Source organism: Cyrtonyx montezumae, unplaced genomic scaffold (genome assembly GCF_038088225.1).
Source record: "Cyrtonyx montezumae isolate F1298 unplaced genomic scaffold, pur_monq_1.0 scaffold_7, whole genome shotgun sequence".
Taxonomy (NCBI): domain Eukaryota; kingdom Metazoa; phylum Chordata; class Aves; order Galliformes; family Odontophoridae; genus Cyrtonyx; species Cyrtonyx montezumae.
In genome coordinates this window covers 1,353,350-1,376,473 of record NW_027072078.1, presented here as the reverse complement: position 1 = coordinate 1,376,473, position 23,124 = coordinate 1,353,350, and the positions used below count along the sequence as shown (strand labels likewise).

Here is a 23,124-nt window from a genome sequence, read left to right as displayed (position 1 = left end):
TGTCTTTCTTCTTCACTGACATCCATGACAAGAGTTTATGAGCAGGGCTAAAATTAAAAACAAAATGTTTCTCCCTGCCGCAAAGAACACTTAAGAATCCACTGACATCTTGGGAAAGGAGACTAGGAACACTATTTCAAAGCAATCCCATCACCTCTCCCTATGTCAGTTTTCCCTTATATTTTGCACTGGATGTTTCACACTTCGTACATCCATAATTTTTCATAATCAGGATTAGCCATTGTGGAAAAAAGGGTGGACGTGTTCTTTTATCACAAAAACTATGACTTCTAGCTTAGCATAATAGCAAGAACACACTCAAAACAACACTGCTGGGCCATGCAGTTTCTGACTTTCCTCAGCATTTTTAGGATTTAACACAATCCAATTAGTAGCATGGGAAGAAGTGCCTGAATAGACTGAAAATTCATATAGGGTGCAAAGTGAATTTGATCTAGGCAGTTTCCCATCGCTTGATCTCACCTATAGGGCACAGGGGAACCCCCAGATGCCATTAATGATGTTCATTAAACTCTCTTAATATTCAAGTTCAGCCTCCACTGAGTCTGAAACAGAGCATACACACACAGTATCACTGCGTACACATTATCAATAGCGTTCCAAATCCAGATGGTTATTATGGCACCATTTGTTTGCTCCTTTGTCCAGTGGCTCTTATTAAAGACTCTTCAGAGGCTGGGTGATCCCTTGGGCTCCCACTGAGAAGCCAAGTCTAAGGAGGATCCCCAGCATCATAGCAGGGAAGTGAGACAGAAATGACACGATATAGTCTGAGATCATTCCTCCTGCATTGGAGTTTTTCTTGTTTGGAATGACCTGGGTAACTCTTACAGCTTTCCTGCTTGTAAATAACAGAAGTTTGTAAGCTGAAGTCGCTAAACGATGTGCTACTCAAACATGGGAGGCACGTTCAGAGGGCAGGTCTTTTTTTAGGGTGCTCACCCCCTGATTTCCCTATATTAATGTTAGGAATTAGCAAGGACTCGTTGAGCAGAAGGGCAAAACAAGGAGCATTCAGTGCTGGCAAGAACAGCAGACAAGACAACGATGGATGGAAGAGACACCACTACCAAGGTCTGTGCTCATGTGAAGCACTTCCTGGGGTAACTACAGATGACCAAATCCAAAGCAGTAGCACGTTGTTTCAGAAACGAAAAGCGCAAGTGATGCTCGAGCACCTTCAACAATTTTGAAAAAAGAAATCAAAACCTGCAACAGATTGTTTGATCTCTTCTCTCCCTCGACATTAGACAGGAGAAACAATAAAGAAATAACTGCAGAAAGGAAGCTTGCTTTCCCCAAATCCCCAGACTCCTGCTGGGAAGGGGAGAATGCAGGCAGTCCAACCTGCAGCACAGAAGAACCTCCCCAGCCTTCCCAATCCAATGGAAATGTTCACCTAAGAGCTCCCCAAATCCCAACTGCAAGAAATAAAACATTCCCCTTTACTGGAAGCGAGCACACACAAAGCCTTGACATGGCTGCCAGTATCTTCATCTGGCTGTAAAAGCTCACAGTGTGACCAAGGAAAAAGAAAAGCCTCGCTGTCTGTGTAATGAGTTACTAGGCTATGAGGAAAAATAGGATGAAGCAATAAGAAATCAGGGATGGCCATCAATGCTGCAGCTCAAGGCTGCAATACCTTGGCTCCTCCGTGCTCCACGTAGCTGGAACTCCCCATGCTAGTTTATTTTTTGCATGCTTGTCAACTAATTCATCTGAGACAAGCTTGTTAAGTGACTGCTGTCTCTATATACGCCTCTGGATCTGACCTCAAGCACGCTTCTGACGTGTGCAGCCCCAGTCATGCTCAGTCACCAGCTCTGAATAACACGGAACAGTAAGGGTTTTCCAGATGCACAAAGAAACACCCCCCAGGAGCACTAGCTGATAGATCATCTTTACTGGTCAAACTGCTGTTAGGGGAAGGAGGTGCTCTTTTCTACGTGCTTGGAAGGGGCACTTCTCAGCCCAAAAGTGAATGCCACCCGCAAGACTCAGGCCAATGTGGGAACCACTCTCCCTCCAAGGAGCAGCTCCCCATTCTGAGCCCGCACCCACAGAGGCTCTGGCTGCTCTCCCTGCACAGCTCAAGCTACAGCATCAGACGAGTGAATGACTTGTTTTTGCCATCATTGATCTATACAGCACAGATTACATAAACAGTTGTTTCTTCCTCATCTCCACTCCCTCAGCATCTCCCCTGATAGAAACGTGCTTGTCAATGCAGCAGCTGCCATCAGGCAGCAGAGCTGTTAGCAGCTGCAAGGTCTGTGGCTTGGAACTCTAGGTGAGCTTTGTGAAGATGTGCAGAAATACAGCTGTGAGGCTGACACAAGCAGCTGCAGCCAGGAACAGGAGAGCAGCAATCTCTTCCCACACTGTCCTCCTGCAGCTTAAACAGAGCACAAAGCCAGTTTTCTCGCTTTCCATTGCTGGAAATCCTGGTTTAAGCATATCTGCACAAGTCTCCTGGAACTTGCATCTAGATTTCACCTTCTGAAAAGGCAGTCCTACTTCTCTCAAAGCCATTACCTGCGTGTCAGTTATTTTCTGCATACACCCTTACCTTTCTGCATCTCTGCATACACAGCTACAGCGTGCCCTGGAAGCAGGCGCAGTGCAGCACATACAAAGCTGCCAACCTCTCTCTTCTCGGTGCTGTAGGACTGGATCATCCCGCTTTGCAGGGCTGCCAACCACTCTGCCTCGACAGCCTGGTGCAGAAGCAACCTCAAATGTCAGAAGAAGGGTTTCATTTGTTAAGACAGCAAAAAAATTCCCACTTGCAGCGAGAAGAGGAACCGCTGGAGGAGATGGAGCTCCAGGAATAGCTGTGCACGGGCAGAGATCAGTGGGTGAGGTGGTCAAAGGTACATGACAAACAGCTCAGAGCACCGAGGGCTCGTGTTCACTGCTGGAACACCTACAGCCAACACCAGTCCCACAGCGAAGAGAAATGCTGAGAGATGAGCTTCCTTCTCCATCCCCTTAGAGGGGAACAAAACCTACCTACCCCACTGCGCTTGACACAGAGCACTGCTGCCCTCAATAAAGCAGCTCCTGCTCCACGGTCTGGAGGCACCTCCTCTGGCACACACAGGTCTCAGCTGCTGCTGCTCCCCAGCGACGGTATCAGAGTGCTGGAAACCTGCTCTAAACAGGCAGAGAAGCAACAAGTGAGCTGTTAAACACACGTGTCAGTGCCTTCTTTTATCTGGCATCAGCCAGTGCACATCTTGTGTCTTTTGAGTCAATGAGGTTATCAGAGCTCCACCACAGAAGGACCCAGTGGCCGCATTTTAACTTTACGGCGCAAGGAGTGTCCCTGCATGCAGATTTCTTATCATTTCTCCCCTTAAAATTTAATTACAGCTTGAAGAAAAGAACATGGTTAGCATGTATTCAGAGCTCAGGGCTCTGAAACTCACTTTCATCCACAGATAGAAGCCATCAGGAAAAAAAAAAAAGAAAAGAAAATCTTTGTGTTTCCCATCAGTGATTTACCCAGCTTAATTTTGCTTGTTGTGCGTTGCAAAATCGATGCTTACCTAAAGAGCAGCCTGTTGAGCAATATGCTCCACAGCCCTGTTGCAACTGAAGCCAAGCAATGCACTCAGGAATACCCTCTGCCTGCTCCTCCCCACAGGTTCTGCCCCATTCCAGGGGGCAAAGCTTTGCAGGAAGGCAAGCACAGAGCACACCCGTCGCAGAGCAGAGGAGATCACAACAAACACAACCACTGGACACCAACTTTTGGCTCTGCTTTTAGCAGTTTGCTTCTCTACCTTCCAGACTGGGATTGCCAGTCTTTAACCACGAGTGTTCATTGCGTGCTATGCACACACACAGTCCCATGTCATCCCTTGCATAGCTCAGACCTTTCTTTCAGGGTCCACAAGTTCTTGCCCTGAAAAAACAGAGCTCAGAAGATCATAAAACTTTAGAGAACATCAGAAAGCTTGCTTTATAAACCCAGAGGATCTCAAGTGCCCAGCCAGCATTCAACCAGCAGGCCTGCTTGAAGAGAAACATCTCAATACCCGTTATTCCCTTTCCTCTTTGCATGAAAAGAGCCGTATATCATCCAGCCAACCAAAAAGACATCACCCTTTCCTGCAGCCTCAGAGCTGCTCGCCCCGTGGCAGCCCACATCCACACAACAGATGCCCTGCAGGTACCTTCCTCCTATTTGCATTTAGGGAGCAAGTTCAAGTCAGCCTGCTGCCCTAGCTTATAGGGCACAGAATATCTGCGCAAAGGAGCTGTCCTGCTGAACCAGTGCCATCCCTGCACGCACCACCTTGAGCTCAGAGAGCACACAGACAAGGTGCTTGCTCCCCCACAGAAGATGCATATATGCACGTGCGGATATTTAACAGCAGCACAGCTCCCATTTTTCACCAAAGCCCCATTAGCCAGCGACACTGCTTCAACAGACACAGACTGCTCTATTCCTCCTCCAAGCACGCGCTCTACTGAGCTCCCATTGCTCACGGAGCTCAGCAGCAGGGAGGACAGCTTGCTCTGGTGTTGGAAGACACTCTTCACATCCATCACAGCGAGGAGGTGCCTCCCCCACTCCCTCCCCTACGTGCTGAAAGGTTCATTTATTCAGGAACCGACTGCAGTGGTTCTCCAGCTTACCTGGGAAGGCTTCCCATTCACCACAGGCGAGCAGAGTTCTCAAGACATGAATGTCTGTTTTATGAACATCTGCACTCCACGAAAGCTCAGACCTGAGATGGGTATAAATGCAAGGATTGTGCACATGGCAATGCATTATATCTCTAAGAAAATAAACATTAGATGCAAGACAGCAGAAAAGTCCAAACCAGCATGGCTCAGAGATCTGGTCACATTGTCTTCTAAAGCTCAGACACAGCCCTAGCTAGCTCCTTCCTCTGGCAAGCAGGTCACAAGGTAAAACAGTCCCCAGCTCAAAGATGGAGGGCAGGATCCTGAATCACTACCACAAAAGCCCACAGATCCACAAGGATCAGCAGTGGAGAAAATGGACGTTTTACTCAAGTTTCCTTTATTATTGTTTCAGCATCAGTGACAAAGTCACTACAAAGATGCCAAGTGCATCTTCATAAGCATCAAGTGTTTCTGAGACCACTGGTACCTGTTACTATTTATTCCACACCAACCAACAGCAGCAGCCCTTTCTTTCTGATTGAGACAGGGCTTTACCTCCACAGCAATGGCATCCCAAGTGGTATCATCCTCAGCAGCTGCAGCACCTCATTTCAGAATGGCATAATTCCTTCTCCCAGCACTGCAGCTTGCAAGCCAGCCTGCAGACTGTACCGAGCTCTGACCTGGATTTGCAGGAGGAAGACAGGCTGAGCTCAGCTGCTCCCGCAGCAAAGCTGGGGCATGCAGCTTGAACACCAGCCCTCGTTCCATGAGCAGCAGGCGCTGCCTGGCAATCAGAGCCCTCCCACTGCAGGCCCAGCTCTCTGCAACAAGCACGAGCTGCTGGGGAGCAGTATGGTATCGTACACCTTCCTGCTCCATCCAACTGCACAGGAAAGCAGGAGCCTTGCTCTATTCAGAAATGGCAGCTCAGCAGAAAGGTGGAGGAGCCATCACTTCTCTGCCCTTCGATTTCAGTTTCTTGAAATGTATGTACTACCCAAAATCAGCTTCAGGGAAAACCCACGCTCCAGCAAATCTGGTTTTACATGGAGTGCTTACAGGAGACTGCTTAGCTGTCCCTGCTGCTATCACTGGGACTTGGGGCTGGGGGATCCATGAGCATTAATCTGAGAAGATGGAAGAGGCTCTGAGATGCTCCAGCAGCTGAACACCCAAGTGATAGGTGCCGTACTAACAGCTCCCCAGTAATTCAAGCTAGAAATCAGAGCTAATTACAGCAGCCAATCTAAATACAATCTGAAAAGGGAAACGGTCAACAACTACACTTCGACGCCGCGCTCTAAACCACACTCATCTGACACTGTTCCCAGTTCTCATGTGTATTTCATGTATTTTCTGTTATTTGTAGCCTATCCATGACCATTTATCATTAAGGGAGGCACGCAGTGACACCTAATGCAGGCTCATGCCTTATTTTACACCTCTCCAAACCTGCAAGCTCAGCAGCACTCTACCAGCACACTCCTCCTCCCAGCTGGTGCCCTGACTCCCAGCATCAACACATGAAAAAACAATCCTGCTATCCCAGTGTAAAAAAAAAAATCAAGCAGTAGGAGACAAAGCCAAGCTTCAAGAGCACTAAGGGCAAGGCCACCCTTTGAGCCGAGATGTTCCTCATCGTCCTCGCAACGGACAGAAATATTCCCACTTGTGTAAATAAGGCCTTAGTCAACAGCACGACAAATCCGTACACAGATAAATGTCACACGCTGACGTCAGTACCAGGACAACCTAATCAAAGTACATTCATGTATTTTTAAACCCTGAAGGTTTTGGGTTGTTTTTTTTTTTTTAACAGCCAAGTAAACAAAAAAGTCATTAAAACAACTCGTTAGAAAACCTCTTCAAAAATTCTATGAACCCACAGAACAGGGCTGAAATATTTAATTCCCCCTGCACTGCAGACGTGAAAGTGAAGCTGTACCCAGCCCCAAAACTAGCTGCTCCATCTGATGTGTCACTGCACTAGAAAGCAGAAGATAAGGATTCGGGAAAGCGTTACACATCAGATTGGCACCAGCATTTGTATTGGAAATTTACCCAGACAGGTTAAAAATAACACGGCGAACATTCGCTGCCATTCTGAAGGTCGCTTTCCACACAAGTGCTGCTTTTATAGTACGAGCTCCTGGCGGCACGTGACGAGCTATTGCTGGTATTTCTGAGCAGAGTGCTTTCTGGGGACAACCAGGTTCCCTTGGCTGAGAACGAAGGTCACAGAGTCTGGTCACAACCAACACGACAGAGCTGCAGCACAGAAATCAAGCCCAGCAGCGACTGCACTGACTTGTTTACAAGGAGGAGCGCTCTCAAAAGAAAACCCCCACTAACTTACGTTACAAAGGGGGAAAAAAAAAGGTCGTTTCTCTCTTGCAGCACAGGCACAACACGTTTCTATGGCTTTAAGGTCACTCTTGCAGTGTCTGATTTCAGTAACGTGAGAGGGAGTGCAGAACAAGAAAAGGCATTGGCACAGGTGAGGCAGAAGAGGTGTCCGGTCTTCTGCCCCTGGCACCAGGTGTACCAAAGGAGCAGCATTCTGGCCAGCAAGCAGAGCCCCGAGGCAGCACCCCCCTGTGTAACAGAGCTGGCCCTCCACCCATCCGCCAGGACGCTCTCTTACTGGAGACAATAGGAAGCCACTGGGCAAAGAAGTGGAGAGAAAAGACAGCAAATAATATCGTAAGGCTGAATCTAAATAATCAGATCAGGTTCAAATTACTGGAGGAAATAATTTCTTCCTACTTTTCATCCCACGTAGCATCCCTTCCTGATGCTCACCACACTATATGCTCAGCACAGGTTCAACGGGGTGAAGCATTCATCACCAAGCTTCACTGATTGCTGCTTCACAGGGTACCAGTCTCACCATCCAGCATCGCTCAGGGTGCTGCCCAGAAACAAAGCCCATCTTGCATCCGATTTTGCAGAAGTGGGAAGACTCTGCTCTTTAGTTTCTAAGGGCAGCTCATTCACAAGCACTGAGAACCTCTCTGCATAACAGCTTACACCCCACACTACTGCAATCTGCAGATGTCGTTAGGTTATTAGCAGAGGTTTCAGCAGTAATCATACATAATGAACTCCTTTCCAGGTGCTCTTGTCCACTTTCCATCTCGTCCTTGAGAGAAGTGGTGAGGATCAGATGCTATTTGTAGAGGCTGGCAGCAAGAGTTCACATTGATCTCATATCCTTCTGCTTCGCTGTGTTTAAAAAGAAGAAACTCGCTGTTTAAAAGAAGCAAGAATCTTTAATTCACTGCCAGCACTTCCCTCAGCTGGAACAAGCAGCTGATTTAAGAGTCTCTTAAAGTTATCTGTGGAACACAGATAAATGAAGATAGAAGCTTCATGAAAGATTTCTGACTTATTCATTACAGAGAGACAGAAAATAAAGGCCTGCTTGCATCCAAGGTATGCTAAGCGGCAGCCACCCAGCAAAAAGCTGTCAGTGCAGAGTAAAAAGATTTTTATTTGCAGGAACATGAAAGCTTCATCCGTAACAGCCTCCACAGCTGTCGCTGAGACAGATCACCGAGAGGAAGCAGCGTCAGACCCAGCCTGCAGAAAGCATCCAATGCACCCATGGCTTCCCAACAAGATCTGGGCTTCCAGCCCCCACCTCCAACCCCCCCACGCACCAACTCCAGCCACAAAGCAGAGCTGATGTCCCCTGAGCTTAACCAGGCAGGGCAACGCAGCAGGGAAGAGAATATATCTTTAGCAAAAAGAACAAGAAGGAGGTCAAAAAACAAGAGGGGAAAACGAGAGGAATCCAGCTTGTGCTCTGTGAGATCTTATATGCCCCAACTTGAGAAGGGATCGTCTTATTTGATGCAAGACAGCAGAGATAAACCTCCCGGATAAACCACGGTAGGAAGAATCCATTTCCCCAAAAGAAAGGATCAATGATGATCTATTTTCCCTTTTATCCTCCCAGTCACACTGTGAATTTGAGACAACGTGCTAACCGCAGCTTCCACCTGCTCTCAGCTCAAGAAACCATGGCAAGGTCGGCAACAAACCTGTTTGGGCAGCATTGTCTTAGAAAGCTTAATCAGCCACGATAAATAAAGCAGCTTCGTTCTGAATGCTAAATTTAGGGCAAGCTTGCAACTTGACCATACAACCTACACAGCTGGGCTCAGAGGTGGTGTCCTTGGAGCACGCCGCTCCACCCAGCCTGTTCTGAGTTAGAAACACACCAGCCAGCAGAGCTGGAGCAGCACACAGGCCTTAATTACATGAAAGAACATAAGTGCAGAATAACAAAGTCTTTAAGCAAGAACCACGCAGAGCTCTCAAGTCCCCCGCAGCACTTTCCCAGTCCCCCAACAAATAAAACTCCACGTTCAGGGGGGAAAGCATACCACGTCCATTTACTGTAATACCGGCAGATGAAAAATTGTAATTGCTCTGCCCTGACATCTGGTTTCTATTTTGCTTCCATTATATCAGATTACATAACAAACAGATGATGCACTAGATTCGACGAGTTCTTCTGCGAGTCTTGTGTGGATTTGCTGTTTACATTCTTACTCGTAAAAAAATTCTGCTAGGGCACACACACACAGAGCCATGTCCTGAAGCAGACAAAAGGCACTGAAGGCAAACGAGGAGTTTCCAGAGGCAAAGGACTCCTTTTGGAAGGAGGGATGGGTGTTTAAACCCACACAGAAAAGATCCCACCTCACAGTTCACCTGGTGAAAGTTACCTGCACGTCACAGTCCCTTGCAGTTGTGCAGGCGAAAGTTTATATGAATCAGCCACAAGGAACACACAGGTTTACACCCAGGTAATTTGCTTACATAACTGTTTCACAAGTTTAATGATGCAAACAAATTCCACTTTGCCCCATCGTGTTACTATTATGTCCCGAAAAGCAAGTCAGCACCACGTGCATCACCTCTTTCTCTTGTTTTTGGTCTGTAAAGCTTTAGAAATTGATATAGTACGTGTATACGTAGCAATCTATTAGCACACATACATGCAGGGCTGTTTTTTTTTTTCCCCTAACTGGTATTTCTAAGTAATTTCTGCTGCTGTGATGATTTGTGGTCTTAAGATCAAATGGTAAACACGTAACTTTCAAAATCAGACATCTACTTTGCTGACCTCAGAAAACATGGTAAAACCTCTTCTGAGTCAACAGCACATCCCTTCCTCTGCATCAGTTCAGGAAGCCATGCAGTAGCTGATTCAGCTGCATACAGGTGATTTTCACATGCCAGTGATGTTTCAGCCTTACTTCTCAACACAAAACGCGCGGTGCTCTACATCAGAAGAGATTAGATTTCTCCCCAGAACGTGCCTGCATCTGCTTCCTTCGCCAGCACTGAAAGGTGCAACAACTCTCATATTCTAGCACACTGCATTTCAGACACAGGACATGACAGTGGAGTTACAGTTAGTTACGTGCACTGCCACCTCTAAAGCTTCAAATCGCGCACTCAAACGTCACTTTATTCCCTATCCCCACATTATCAGGAGGGTTGAATTCTCAAGCACAACGAACTGGAATGAAAAGCCTCAGGTTTTCACTGCTGCAGCGTTACATAGCTGGCGATGACCCATGGGGACTGGCAGCCTGTGCTCCTCTGCAGGATGCTCAGGTTTTGTCTGGAGCGATCCTGACTCATTCACAAATCCCACATTCACACAACATCGCATCTGCTACGTATCCTCCACAGTCACAACGTGCAGCAAGCAACATCAACTGCAAATCACCTTCCTGCTGAACACAATTCACCCGCTTCACCTTCTTTACAGTGCACTTTTTGCCTAAGTTCATACCACGCATGGGCAGAGCGGTCAGGCCACCAAAAGCTAATGGCAAGGACTGCTCTGTATTTCACTTGGGTTCCCTATTTTGCTCCCCAGGTCCTAAGCAGGATGCTGAACGAGAGATACTGACAGCCTGCTCAAGCTGGAGCCAAATACGAAAATAATAAAAGCATTCACAGCTATCAACCCAATCTCTCCCTATTTTCAAAGGTCGAGTAATTGGCTTTTCCCCTCATCTTATTCTTGCACAGATCCGTGCACATTGACATTATGTGGTGTGCAGATGCTAGCAGAAATGCTGGAAGTGTTAATCGTGGCAGAAAAATATACTAAGGTTCTTTAAGACTGTAGTTTTTAAGAAGGCCATCCCTTCAGTACCACAGGTACCTGCTGCAGGAAGCATTAACACCAGTCATGTTAGCTCTTCCATTTCACCTGCAGAAGATCTTCAGACGTCCATCTCACCTGTGCCAGCCACCATTTTGACTACAAAGCCCAGAAAGGATGCAGCTTTTGCCTCTGTGCAACATTCATGCCCAGCTAAGCTCTGCAAGAGGGTGACCACCTGATGGCCAGAGGAGAGCCATCTTCATGCTGCAAAGGGATGAACCCACACCCCTCCTCCTCCGAGGAAACCCCCTGTTGCACACTTGAAATCCTTGCACCTGAAGTCCCTCCCAAGGGGATGCTCCCAGTTGGGAAAGGAGCTCAAAGCAGCAGATTGTTCCCCAAGCATCTCTCCCCAGCTGAAAAGGAGAAAGCTGTCAGCAAAAACTGAACACACGGGCATCACTGCACCAAGTGCACCCCAGCACTCCAAGAACAGAGCAGGGAGAGCAAGGGATGCATGAACGGTGCTCTGATCTAAAGCTGCGTGCGGTGACGGGAGGAAAGGGGCTGCGTGGCTCCGGCCCTCCCGGAGGCCAGAACAAAACACTGTTTCTTCAGTGCTGAGATTTGAAGTGCTTATTCATCCCTCCTTGTCATCTGTAAGCAAACTACTCCTCCATTCATTACAGACTGGCAGGATGCAAAGGCGTAGCGCGCAAGTCTTTGCTTTTACTATTATAAATGATGCTATTTCTGCCTGCAAGCCTCCAGCACCACAAATCACACATCCTTCACACGCATCACCCCAGCTCCCTCTGCTCTGCTATTGTCTCCCGGAGCTGTGGGTGTTTTCCTCCCATCGCTCCACCTGGGGGGAGCTGTGTCAGTCTGCACAGGGCTGCGTGCTCATCTGCAGGGCACTGCAATTAACAAAGGGCTCCCGCAGAGTGCTGCTGCCCAACCTGTGCTCAGCCCAGAGCTTTCCCCTTCAACATCACCTCCTAATGTAGGAGAACAGAGTGCCACCACCATTCTCCATCAGGCACACGAAGCCTCGGCGCGCGTCGCGTTTTCTGCCCTCTCATCTGTTTCCACCAGCAGTGAGTTTTCAGTTCTGCTCAAATGCCAGACAAAACATCTTTCAGCTGCCAGCGTGCTCTCTGCTGGCACAGCCAAGGGCGCTCTGCAAAGGTCAGCGGTTTGAAAAAAAAGAAATCTGTGCAGCATATCAGCAAGCCTTCTGAGCATGCGATGCGTGGAATGAGAGACTGATCCATAATTAGATGTTTCAGGGTTTGTTATCCTGGAAAGAGGTCTGCAGCGGCGTTTCTTGAGCCCAGGACCGGGAAAAAAAAAAAACCCACACGGCAGTTTATTTTCTCAGCGTCTAAAAAAAGGATTAAGCTGAAAGCAAAACACAGAGAACAGCCGATGAGCACAGCAGGCTCTCCCTAGCAGGGGCAGGGCTGCCTGCTTTAGGGCCTCGCCACTCTCATGCCCCTCAGCACATCAGGACCACAAGCTGGGTGAGGCCGGAGCCCCACATCAGTCATCTCTTAGCAAGGGAGGAGCAGCTGGCAGCAGGGCCATCACTGCTAAGATTCAATGTGGCACAAACACCCCAGGCAGTATGGGTACCCTTCCTTGCAGCATCCCTGTGCACGAGGCGATCCTTCCACCCAGTTACTCAACAGAATTAATATCTTGGAAGTGGCGGAGTGATAAATAAAAGCTATCTAAGCTGATAAATCACTTGAAGTTTACCAATACAAAAAAAAAGTATTAACTGACCAGGATGCTAACAACCACTAACAAGCGTGACAAAAGCAGTCAAGCTAGCAGACACTATGAAAATGCATGGAGGAACGCAAAAATACACTGAAAAAGTAAATGTCAAACCTTATGCCCCCTTCAAAGCAAAAGCAAGCTACAGTCTTGAAAACTACAGTTTATGAGCACTACACGTGCCTTTCCTGCATGAAGTATTTCCACTTTAGGATGTTTGAAAAGCAGAAGGCACCGTTCAAAAGAAACAGGCTCGCATGCCATTCATTTCTTGTAGGAGAAAAAAAGCTATCACAGCAAGAGTTACCTTTCAACACAACTCGTCTCCTTCTCCTTGCTAAAGCCACCTCCGCACACGTCTCCATCCACTGCACGTGTAATTTCTTCCTGCATAACATCTTGCCCTTTCCATAGAGATTTGCAGCCTTTGGGCAGCCAGCACTCAGAGCTAAGCACTGCAGCCACATTTCTGCGGTTCACCTGCTCCTGGCTCACCCTCCCCAGGAGGAGGAAGGCGTTTCCCATGGCTGGAAGGACCCAGCTTGTACCACCAACAGCTCCTGAAGCTCTCCAACCAGCTCCTCAGGAAGATGGAAGCTGTTTCAACAGAACAGTAAAACACGAGCAAAAATAAGCAGGAATTTAGTCCATCAGAAGCCATTTCAATGGTCCTTCCAGGAGGATAACACAGGGCACCCTACTCCCATCCCAGACAACACACGGGCTCCTTACAGCCCACCCCAATCAGGAGCTGCTGAGGGGCTGAAGACTGCTGCAGCCTTCACAGGACAGCATGGAGGATGGAGACTGCCTGTGAATGAAAGCAGCCAGTCCAGCTCTGGCACCAGCACAGAGCCAACTCCTAGTTGACCGACTGGTATGCAGTGGCTGCACTATGAGCGTATCCCGTTTCAACATGCTTATCCAACTTCAGTCTTACCAAGGCTGACACTTGCCTAAATGATGCCTAGCTCACCTAAACCAAAAATCCACTCAAAATGTTGCTAGAAGCATCCTGCTACACTCTCCGTACGTGGGGATGCCACTGCAGTTGGTATTGGTGCTCCAGGAACGGGCACCAGTGAAGCTGGAGATGCAGCAGCCACTCGGGAGAGCAGCAACATGTGAGAAGTCGCCTCCTGGGAATTCAGGCATGAATGAAGTCAGAGAGAAAACTCAACACACCATAACCAGCTCCAGGCACCTCCCCTATTCCAAGGGGGATGCAAAAAGCAAGCACTTTTCTTCAGGGAGGGAAGAAACTGACTCACTCTCATATTCAGCTCCAGCTCTTCCATGATCAGCTTGCAGGGAAATAGAAAGGCAAAGCACACTGAGGAAGCGCACACAGCTTTATTCAGCAGCTGGGAAGTCTGTGCTCTCTTCATTATGAGCTGCTCCGCATTGCTTGCAACACCATGCTGATGCTCAGCTCGCTTCCAGGCATGAACCAGGGAAGGTGAGCAGGCATCTGGTAAGCCAGGTCAAGCATCAGGCTCACAACACCTTCATCGCCACATAGACGAGCACAGCCCTAAGGAACAGACCTCACCTGGGCAGACTGGAGGAGCCTGGACAGAGACAAGCGGGCAGACCACAGCACAAAGCATGCCAGCAAACAGAAGCAGATCCACACCCACTGGGAACCACACAACCATTCCAGTTGGAAAAGACCTCTAAGATCCCCAAGCCCAACCCCAGCCCACCCCACTGTGCCCCACGGACCCTCAGTGCCACATCTCCACAGATCAGGATCTCCTCTGGGGACAGTGACCCCATCACTCCCTGGCTGCCGCTCCACCTGAGAAGAAATTGTTCCTAATATCCAACCTGAAGCGGGTATCTTAACCAAAAATAAGGCCCTACGATCCACACACACACAAAGAAAAATCTTTGACAAGTTAAAGATGTAGCAACAACCAAAGGAGAGTTAAGATAGATACACACACGCAGAAATATATGCACACATGAATACACATAACCCTCCATTCCTGAGCCAACTCCAAACAGCCTTGTTGCTGTCTAACAGCATCATACACTCCTGAACAGCCACTTTCTGCCAAGATCCTCCAATTCAGGCTCACAAGCATAACCAACACCCAGCTGACTTCACAAGGGAATGACAAGCACACCAACACAGGTAAGGACAAGCTGCTGCTAAGCCAGCCCCAGCACCCCAACACCCACAGGCTTGTGCTGGTGTATCATCATTGTGAGGCTCCTCCAGCACCACGAGGCACATCTCAGGTATAGGAACAAAACGATGCTCAAGGTGTAACAGGAAAAAGGGGGAAACAATTCTTTGCACAGATTACATGTTAAACGTGACCAAAATGCATAAAAAATCCTTGTGAATGCCAGCTTATAGCTAAAGAGGGGAGGAAGAAGGGAAAAAGGAGACATCTGCCCCAAAACTTGGCACAAGACGAAGAATCTTGGGCTAAAAAAATAATACAGGGCTTGTCAAATCCCTGTACTGGGCTGAGAACAAGCCACACTCTCCTTTCTCTCAAGGAGAAATGAACTTTTAGGCAGGCAGCTTTCCCATCCAACAGACACAGATTCTGTCACTGCAGGCACACACCAACACTGCTTACACCCAGCCCTGCCCTTTCAGGCTGATGCATGCCTGCAGTACTTGACATCAGGATCAACAGCTTGTTATTTTAAAGGACAGAAACAACTTCTTGGAAAGTTAAATAGCAAACTGCTTGCTAGCAGCCGGCTCCTCCAGATTGGTGAAATAACATCCACAGCATTCATGCAGAAGTGGCATTTCTAAGATTTTTCCTCCACCCCCTCCGCCAGCAGGTTTTGTTTTTATTTAGATACAGATTAAGCAAATAAATAAATAAATTCATTAAAGTGTAAGAACGTTCTCAGTATTTCTCTGCCATTTGTGCCACCACGTCCACACAGCTACGTCGGTCTCCTGGGTGCCAAACCTGGCAGCAGGGCAGCTCTGAGGCATCGCGCTCACCATTTCATTCTGCTCCTTTTCTGCCTTCCTGAGGGCTGGAAGAAACTTTTTATCAGGGATATCACTCTGCCACAGTGGCACTAATGCAGAGCTACAGCAGTGGGAGTAGTGAAGAGGGGTATTTCTTGCTCCACTGAGATGAACAAAATGAGAGGACAGCAGCAGTGCCTGGAGTACTTGAAATACGCAGTCATCCTCGTAGTGAAATCCCAGTCTTCACGTTCCCAGCTAATAAACAAATACAGTCTTTACACACTCCTGAAAATTAAGCTCTACCTCGTCTTTCAAAGCTGCAAAGTTATTCACCAGGTTTCCTCCCGTCCATTTCCTGAAGCATTCAGCACCTGATGTGCACCCTGAGAGCTGTTCAAGCAAGCAGCTTTGCAGAAAGTTTATTTCATCTGATTGCCAGAACCCTCTAAAGATTAAGTAACTGTTACCCAATTACTTTGAGCAATTATCCCCCAAACATCCCATTCTTCTGTGTAACAGCATCCTCATTCACTCTAACAAAAGCAAACAGCACACACACATTTTACTGGTAACCAACACTTTCTTGGTGAGATAGTTTTAATGCCACATAGAGCAGAAGGAAGAGGGGCCCAGCTTGCAACCTGACATGCAGAAGAGCTGCTGTCCCAGCAGGAACGTACACCCCGCAGCACTTTTGGACCTGACCACTTCGCAGCTGCAGAGTTAGCAACCTCTGGCCTACTTTTGGGCACATTAGAGTCCAACCGTATTTACGCTGACAGAGACAAGCAAAGGTTGTGACGACTTATTGACGCAAGAGCTATTCAGCACTCCGTGCCAAAAATTAATCAGTGGAGGAGGAGAAGGAACTCTCTTTGAGCACCCAGTTAGAAAGTGATTTGGTGAACTGCTTACAAAACAAGCTGAGGTCTTGCACGACAAACACTGAGGGAAGTCAGAAGCACAGCTCTCGCACAGCAGCTCCGGTTTAAGGCAGAACACAGTGACCAGACAGAAGCACTGCACGCACCCTCGCCATCTAAAAAAAAGTGGTTTGTAATGCTGAAGGATCAAAACCAGCGCAATGTTTGTGTAGATCACACCTCAAATGCATTCTGGGTGACCATTATTATAGTATAGTGACCCTGAAAGGCAGTGGCTGGTCTTACCTGCTCTGGGCAGTAAGAAAGAATATGCTTTAAAGCAAGAGTGTAACGGCCCATTTAAAGCAGCTACTGCACAAAGACAGATTTTAGAGGGGGGAAAAAAAAAGTCAGAATCCTGAAGGCAGACTCAAGGAGCAGCATCAGCCTTACCTGCCAAGAAGCCTTCACGATAAACCTGTCAGGAGCTACCAGCCTGCAGAACAGGCCTTCCACCTGCTGGAAAGAAAATACATCTAATGCTAATCAGATCCTTGCTGTCAGCAGGGAACAGATTTCCTAAGCCCTCCTCCTCTGTTTGTTAAGCTGTAAGGATTGCATGCTTTCTCCCAGCAAAGGCTGCATGAGATCAAGGACACCTTGCTCAGAATAAAGCTCTGAAGTTTCACACTTTCTCCCAGAGTGACAAGTCAAAGAGTCAAGACAAGGATGGACTACAAGAGCCTGGTCTGGGTGTGCAGGGCTTTCTACTGTTCTGGGTTATTTTCTGACCAGCAAAGAGAAGGAATATCAGCTTGGACTAGTTCAGGCTTTTATCTCTCTCTCTCCACAAGAGCAGCTCAGGCATTTTATAGGACAGAACCATGCTACTGTGGGGGGGAAAGGTTTTAAAATAAGATGCTTTTTATATCCACTGTAAAACTAAGGTCACAGTTAAAGAAGGGAAACGAGTCTAACTAGAAAGCACAAGTTGAAGCAGAATAAAACTCCATCTCAATGGACCATCTTTATGCTTTCCTAGCTTAAGTGCATCTTAACATTACCGAGCCGTAAGGTTTCCCTGCTTGAAGGATTTTCAATTGATCAAAATAATGGAACCAACTTCACAGCAGTTTAATAAGAAGAACAATAAATCCACAGGCCTCTCTTCACTCAGCAAATGAGGCAACCGAGTGTGGCACCACCCGCCAAAGGCCGGGCAGCACCCAACCTGACTCGCTGGATGCCAGAATGACTACATGCACAAATAACTGCATTGATCCTGCTCTATCGATCAGAAGGTGAAACCTGAGAGCGAAGAGTCACTACACAGTAGTTCACGGACAGCAAAACCTTCAAAAAAAATTCAAACAAACAAACAACATACACGATTCCTGGAGAGGCACTGAGCCCCACAGCCCCCAGACCCTGTTAGCTCACAAAACCCCAACCCCAGGGTGCTAGGCCTCCAGCAGCAGCCTTCTGGGACAAAGTGGGTACCTGAAGCCAAGGCTAGTGGGTCAAAGCACATTGGCTACACCTCACTCCTATTACAACTTTCCCTGTAAAGCTATTTATGTGGTTTGGCAACATAACAGCTACAAACAGAATGAGTACATAGATTCTTGAATAGTGAAAGGGTCAGGATTGATTTTTTTTTCCTCTTTTTTAAATGATTTCTTTGAATCCATCTGTCATTCCTCCAACATCCTGATCCCAGCCCTACCACAGAGCACAGCTGCAGCACAGCCAGAGTTTCCACAAATTCTCTCCACTGCAAACAACTGCATCTTGCCCACGCTTACAAGTACCTAGGGAAGGAGTAGGTGGCACTGGGAAAATCCTACTTGCTCGTACATTCAGATGCTACCGCTCCACTCCTCATTCAGCAAAAGGATGCTGACCCCCAGAGGCGTTAATTTTTGGCCACACAAGCTCTGAAGCAGTGTCCGAGCTCGCCACGCTCTGAGGAGGGATTCGACATGGCACTCGTCACGCGTGAAGGCCCAACTGTGCTACTCTCTGCCAATGCCAAAGCAGCTTCCAAAAAGTAACTGAACAGACGACAGAAGCAGGAGAAGGACTGAGAAATTCCAATTTACCACTTCCAATCCCCACCCCCAGAAAGATCCCAAGCAGATGTGGCTGTTACAAAGCTCAACAGGCCAGATGCAAACACAGGAAAGCTTCAGCCTCATCTGCAGGTCCCCCATCAAAGCCTATGGCTGCTGGGTCATGGGGAGGACTGTAGATGCCACGTTCACCACAGGGCAAAATAACTCCACATGTGCTTCTGGTAACACCCAGAACATGGGTGTCAGCAATGGCATATTCAGGATTAGCTGCTCCAGGGATGCTGGCTGAGAGTGCAAGGCCTTCCCAGGTTGGAGGCCATGCTCTGCCACCCCTTCACAGAGGCAATGGCAGCCAAGCTGGCTTCTGTCCCCTCCTGCACTTCAGCAATTCCTTGGGGGTACAGAAACAGCTTAGCAGTAGCCTATGAACAGGCTTAGCAGCCAAACATGTCCACCTGCTAGCATTAACTAACATTCCCAATTACTGTCCTCCTATGTGGATTCTCACTGTGGGCTGGCAGAGGCATGGGGGACAAGTCACAGACCATGGCTGTGGCATGAAGTTCGTAAACAGCAGCGTTCTCCTTCCACTGTATTGCTGGTTTCAGCTGACTGCGAAGGGCTTTTCCAGACTACGTGGTTTTTAACCAATAAAAACTAAGTTTGAATCACATTTGAAACTCAGGACAAATCCCGAGTCATAGTGAGGGCACTTTTTTGTTATACAAAAGATTACATTAAGTAATCTTAACCTAGTTTAGTTTGAAATAGACTACAAGCAGACAGCAACATCTTTAAAAAAAAAGCCTTTATGAACGTTTTCCTGCAGGCAATTCAGATTTCAGTAGACAGGAAGTTTAATATCATCTTCAGCCTCTTGAGCAGCTGAAAACCTGCTTCAGCATTTCAGAACTTCAATCTATCAGTGTCATTTAGCCAAACCGTGACACCATTTCTCAAAGTGAACACCACGAGCCCATCAAGTATTTTAAAGCAAGTAAGGGCAGAGCAAGCGAAGCATCTGAAATACTAAACTTTAGATTTCTTCAGGGAATAACTAATGCCATACTTCATTTCTCATTGATCATGATGCTACAGATACTAGCAGAGACTGACTTGCCTCTTCTCTTCCTGCAGTCACTGCAGCCATAGCTACTGCCCAGCCAGTGCACCAATGGATGGGGACAAAAGAAAAGCAGTTACTGAAGTTCAAGGAAAAAAATTAAAAAAATAAAACAAATAGACAGCAGAAGCCTTTCTTGAGTTACAGCCTAAATAGATATGAGCAGACAGCACAGGGATGCTCGTGAAATATTGCAGCCCAGGGTGAAAAAGAGACTTGTCAAGCCTTTACTGAAGAATGGGAGAATTAACTCATCCACAATTTTTCCTTCTCTGAATCTCATATTCCCCACTCAATCACTCTTGGCTATAAAGTCAGTTCCCGTAGATATAAGAGACACAAAACAACAATAAGAAATCCTAAACCCTACAGTAAAAGAAGCATCAGTGCATTTTTTTTTTCCCCTCCATCCTTCTCCCTCCCAACTGATAGAAAAATCTCCTGAAAGAAATCAAAAAAACCTCAAAGCTTTTTTGACCAAGAGCTCTCAGAAAGCAAAGCAACTTTTTTCTTTTCAAGCAGAGGCAAACAATGCCTACCAAAGCCCAGGTAATCAGATGGCTGAATTCCTATTCTTAAAGGGCAAGAAATGCCACGTATGGCTGACATCCATCTGAGAGTAAGTGGATTTTCTGCCTCTGCTCTTGAATCACTGTCAGAGGACTGCCCTAATTGATACGACCACAGCAAAGGCAAACAAGCCTCATCAATGCAAGAGTCTGGTACTTAAGTAGGCAAGGAGAATTATCTAAAATAAATACTGAGAACATACCCCTTTACAGTCCGGTAACAAATCTAATTTGGGGGAAGCATACGTGAGAAGATACAGGTCAAACTCAAGTTGATCAGAAGTGAACACCAAAAACACGGTAAGGATACGGAAAAAGGTCTTTTTACTTTCCTAGCAAGACACAAAGGCCCCAGGACTATCTTAAACATTATCATCCGACTTCAAAAGTGCAACCTTTTCTTCTACCCTTTTCCTATCCTACACCTCATCAAAATAATCCCGTTATCTCCCTCTCGCCATAAGTACCTGCTTCTCATCTTTATACTGCAGGATACATCATAGGCTAAAAAAACTACCTCAATTCTTCAAAAGCCCGCTTTAAAGCGCAAGAACTGCATTTAAAGAAAAAATAGAAGCAAGAGGAACATACTTAGCAGGGACACTGACCTAGAAGGAACTTCAACTTGAACCTCAAGTTGAAGCACAGAACAATTTTTCTCTTTTGAGGATACAATAAAAACCTTACGCAGAAAGTCTTTGCTGTTTGATGCTCCGGAAAGTAAAAACTTCACAGGTTCTGTGGTAGCAGTCTCAACTTGCATCGTCCTCACAACGACTCTGTTCCTGTTAGAGGAAATCCAGGATGTGCTCAGCATACACGCCCATAAGAATGTGAGCAGAGGTGGAATATGCATTCAGTCATACGTCGAAGAAACAAAAGTGAGCACACAGTCTCAGCCTTGCAATGGTGTTCAGCACTTTTAAGCAAAGCTTTTTTTGCACAGACTGGCATCACCTTCCTGAAAAGGACCATCTCTAACAGAACTTCTGCTGCACAATTTGGTGAAATAGATTTTTCTCCGAGACGTATTATACATGACAGCATAGCATGCCATTTTTCACATGAATGACAACCAAACCCAGAGAGACACATCCTGAGGATCATGAAGCAGCCATTTCTTTTGCATTATGAGAAGTCTAATCTTCCACTGGTATGCCTTTCAAATTTTCTTCCAGAGCTGACAACTTCACTGTAACAGGAGATCTTGCAGAACACCTCCTACCTCCACTCACTGTCAAAATAACATGCAGTCCTTAAAGCAACTTCTCCATATGTTGTCGTTTAAGATAGCTGCCAATGCCTTTTCTTGGGCTGATAGAATATCAACAGCATAGCCATCACGATTAGCCCCTTCCAAAAAGCAACACCCAACCCAGGCAACAAAGATTCCCTTAACACACACTTTCTCAACAATGCATTTAGAGGATTCACGATGCCAGCTTTGACCCAGGCTGACCACCAGCTCTCCAACAAACGCAGGGAATAAAGTTAGTTGCAAGTCTGAAGCAGGGATGCCTTCAAAGCAAGGCTCTTCTCTTTAACACCCTTGTGGCCACGCTGCCATACAGCTTATTTTATCCTATGTGGAATAGAAGTAGCATTGAGTACTTCTTACTGGCAGATCTTGCTGCTGAGTTCATTTCTTAACTGATCTCAAGGCCTCCTCCATGCCTGGGGCATCAGGGTCCTCAGGGCAACTGCTTCAAGACACAGCAATGCTCTTGCCATTGCTTGAGCTCAATACTTAAGAGTACTGCAGTAAGGGACAGCTGGCAGTGTCCTTCCCAAGCACCTCCTGTCATCTCAGCTGGGCCTACCCACCAGCTGAATGCTTCCATCCAACCAACTTCCAGTGAGGGACAACTTTGGCAGTGGGGGAAGAGGGCATCCTAGAAATCCTTGTCTTATCACATAGAGAAAAGACAAGACGTGAGATAACGAGGCTCTTCCCATACTCCCTATTACTAGAGTTCTACTTGTAAACAGAAGCCCAGGTGCCCAATCTAAAATAACTCAGCCTCAGCAAACTGGAGGACCAGACAAGTAGGGGCAAGTAGGGATACGCCATACCCAAGTCATCTTTGGGACAACAGCCACCAAGGATCAACCATGCCCAAGCTGTGCTGAAAGAGGACTGGAATTCACTCGTATGCTCTTTATGCCTATTGAAAGAACGCTCTTGTCCCCAGATAACTTACAGAAGCAGACTGATTACTGCCAGAAAGTAGGTCAGTGTCATTTAAAGACAGTCTGAAATGCATCTCCACAGAAACTTCTTAATCTTTAAAAAGAGAATGCATAAAATATTTATTTTATGGTGCAAAATGTTTGAAAGACTAACAGGGAAAGCTCTTATGTATAGTGCATGAAATGGCTTTCCATGGCTCATTAAGCCACGGAATGTGAAAGGAGGGTGGCTTCTTACACTTGGCAGATAAAATGCCACACAAAAGTACTTCTCAGTCTAGCAAAATCACAGCACATGACTTGCTAACTCATTTTCCTTGTGTTCTGTGATCATGAAGCTTTCTGCTTTGTCTGGTATCTCCTCTCAGCTTTAATGATCGCGCTGCAGATTTTTCCATATTAGATAGGCAACTCATTCTTAAACTTCAATATTCCTAATTATCAAACATTCAGCACTTCAAAATGTAAATAAAATTTGCATCTCTGCAAGAGCTGTTCTGAAGAAGGAACACAGCATTTGCATTCAGACTGACTAATTCCTGTAAGATAACATTTCATCAACAAAATGCTTCACTGAGCACAGAGACTTTCAGTTTTTACAAAGGAGAGTGAACTTGAAACAAATACAAATCAGTTGAGTGATTAACTTTAAGCATTTAGAGATTAGTTTAAAGAAACCTATGTATAACTGGTATCGGTAGAACAATCTTTACTGATTAAAGAATGAAATGACAGTGAAACTTAAGCCACTGAAAAATTAGGTGA

General features: G+C 46.7%; 1 protein-coding gene across 7 annotated transcripts in view; it reads right to left on the bottom strand.

Moving 5' to 3' along the window:
- Window positions 1-23,124, bottom strand: part of HDAC4 (histone deacetylase 4) — a 194,022-nt gene that overhangs the window by 146,607 nt on the left and 24,291 nt on the right. For 4 of the 7 annotated variants that reach the window (XM_065750739.1, XM_065750741.1, XM_065750740.1 and 1 more), the window contains exon 1: window positions 2,591-2,811. The exons of 2 other annotated variants lie outside the window; for them this stretch is intronic. In XM_065750739.1, the coding sequence (XP_065606811.1) occupies window positions 2,591-2,699 (109 nt within the window). In that variant the 5' untranslated portion in view covers window positions 2,700-2,811. Of the gene's footprint in view, window positions 1-2,590; window positions 2,812-16,855; window positions 16,880-23,124 lie in introns of those variants that run through there. One more of the 7 variants, XM_065750746.1, reaches the window with a different exon arrangement.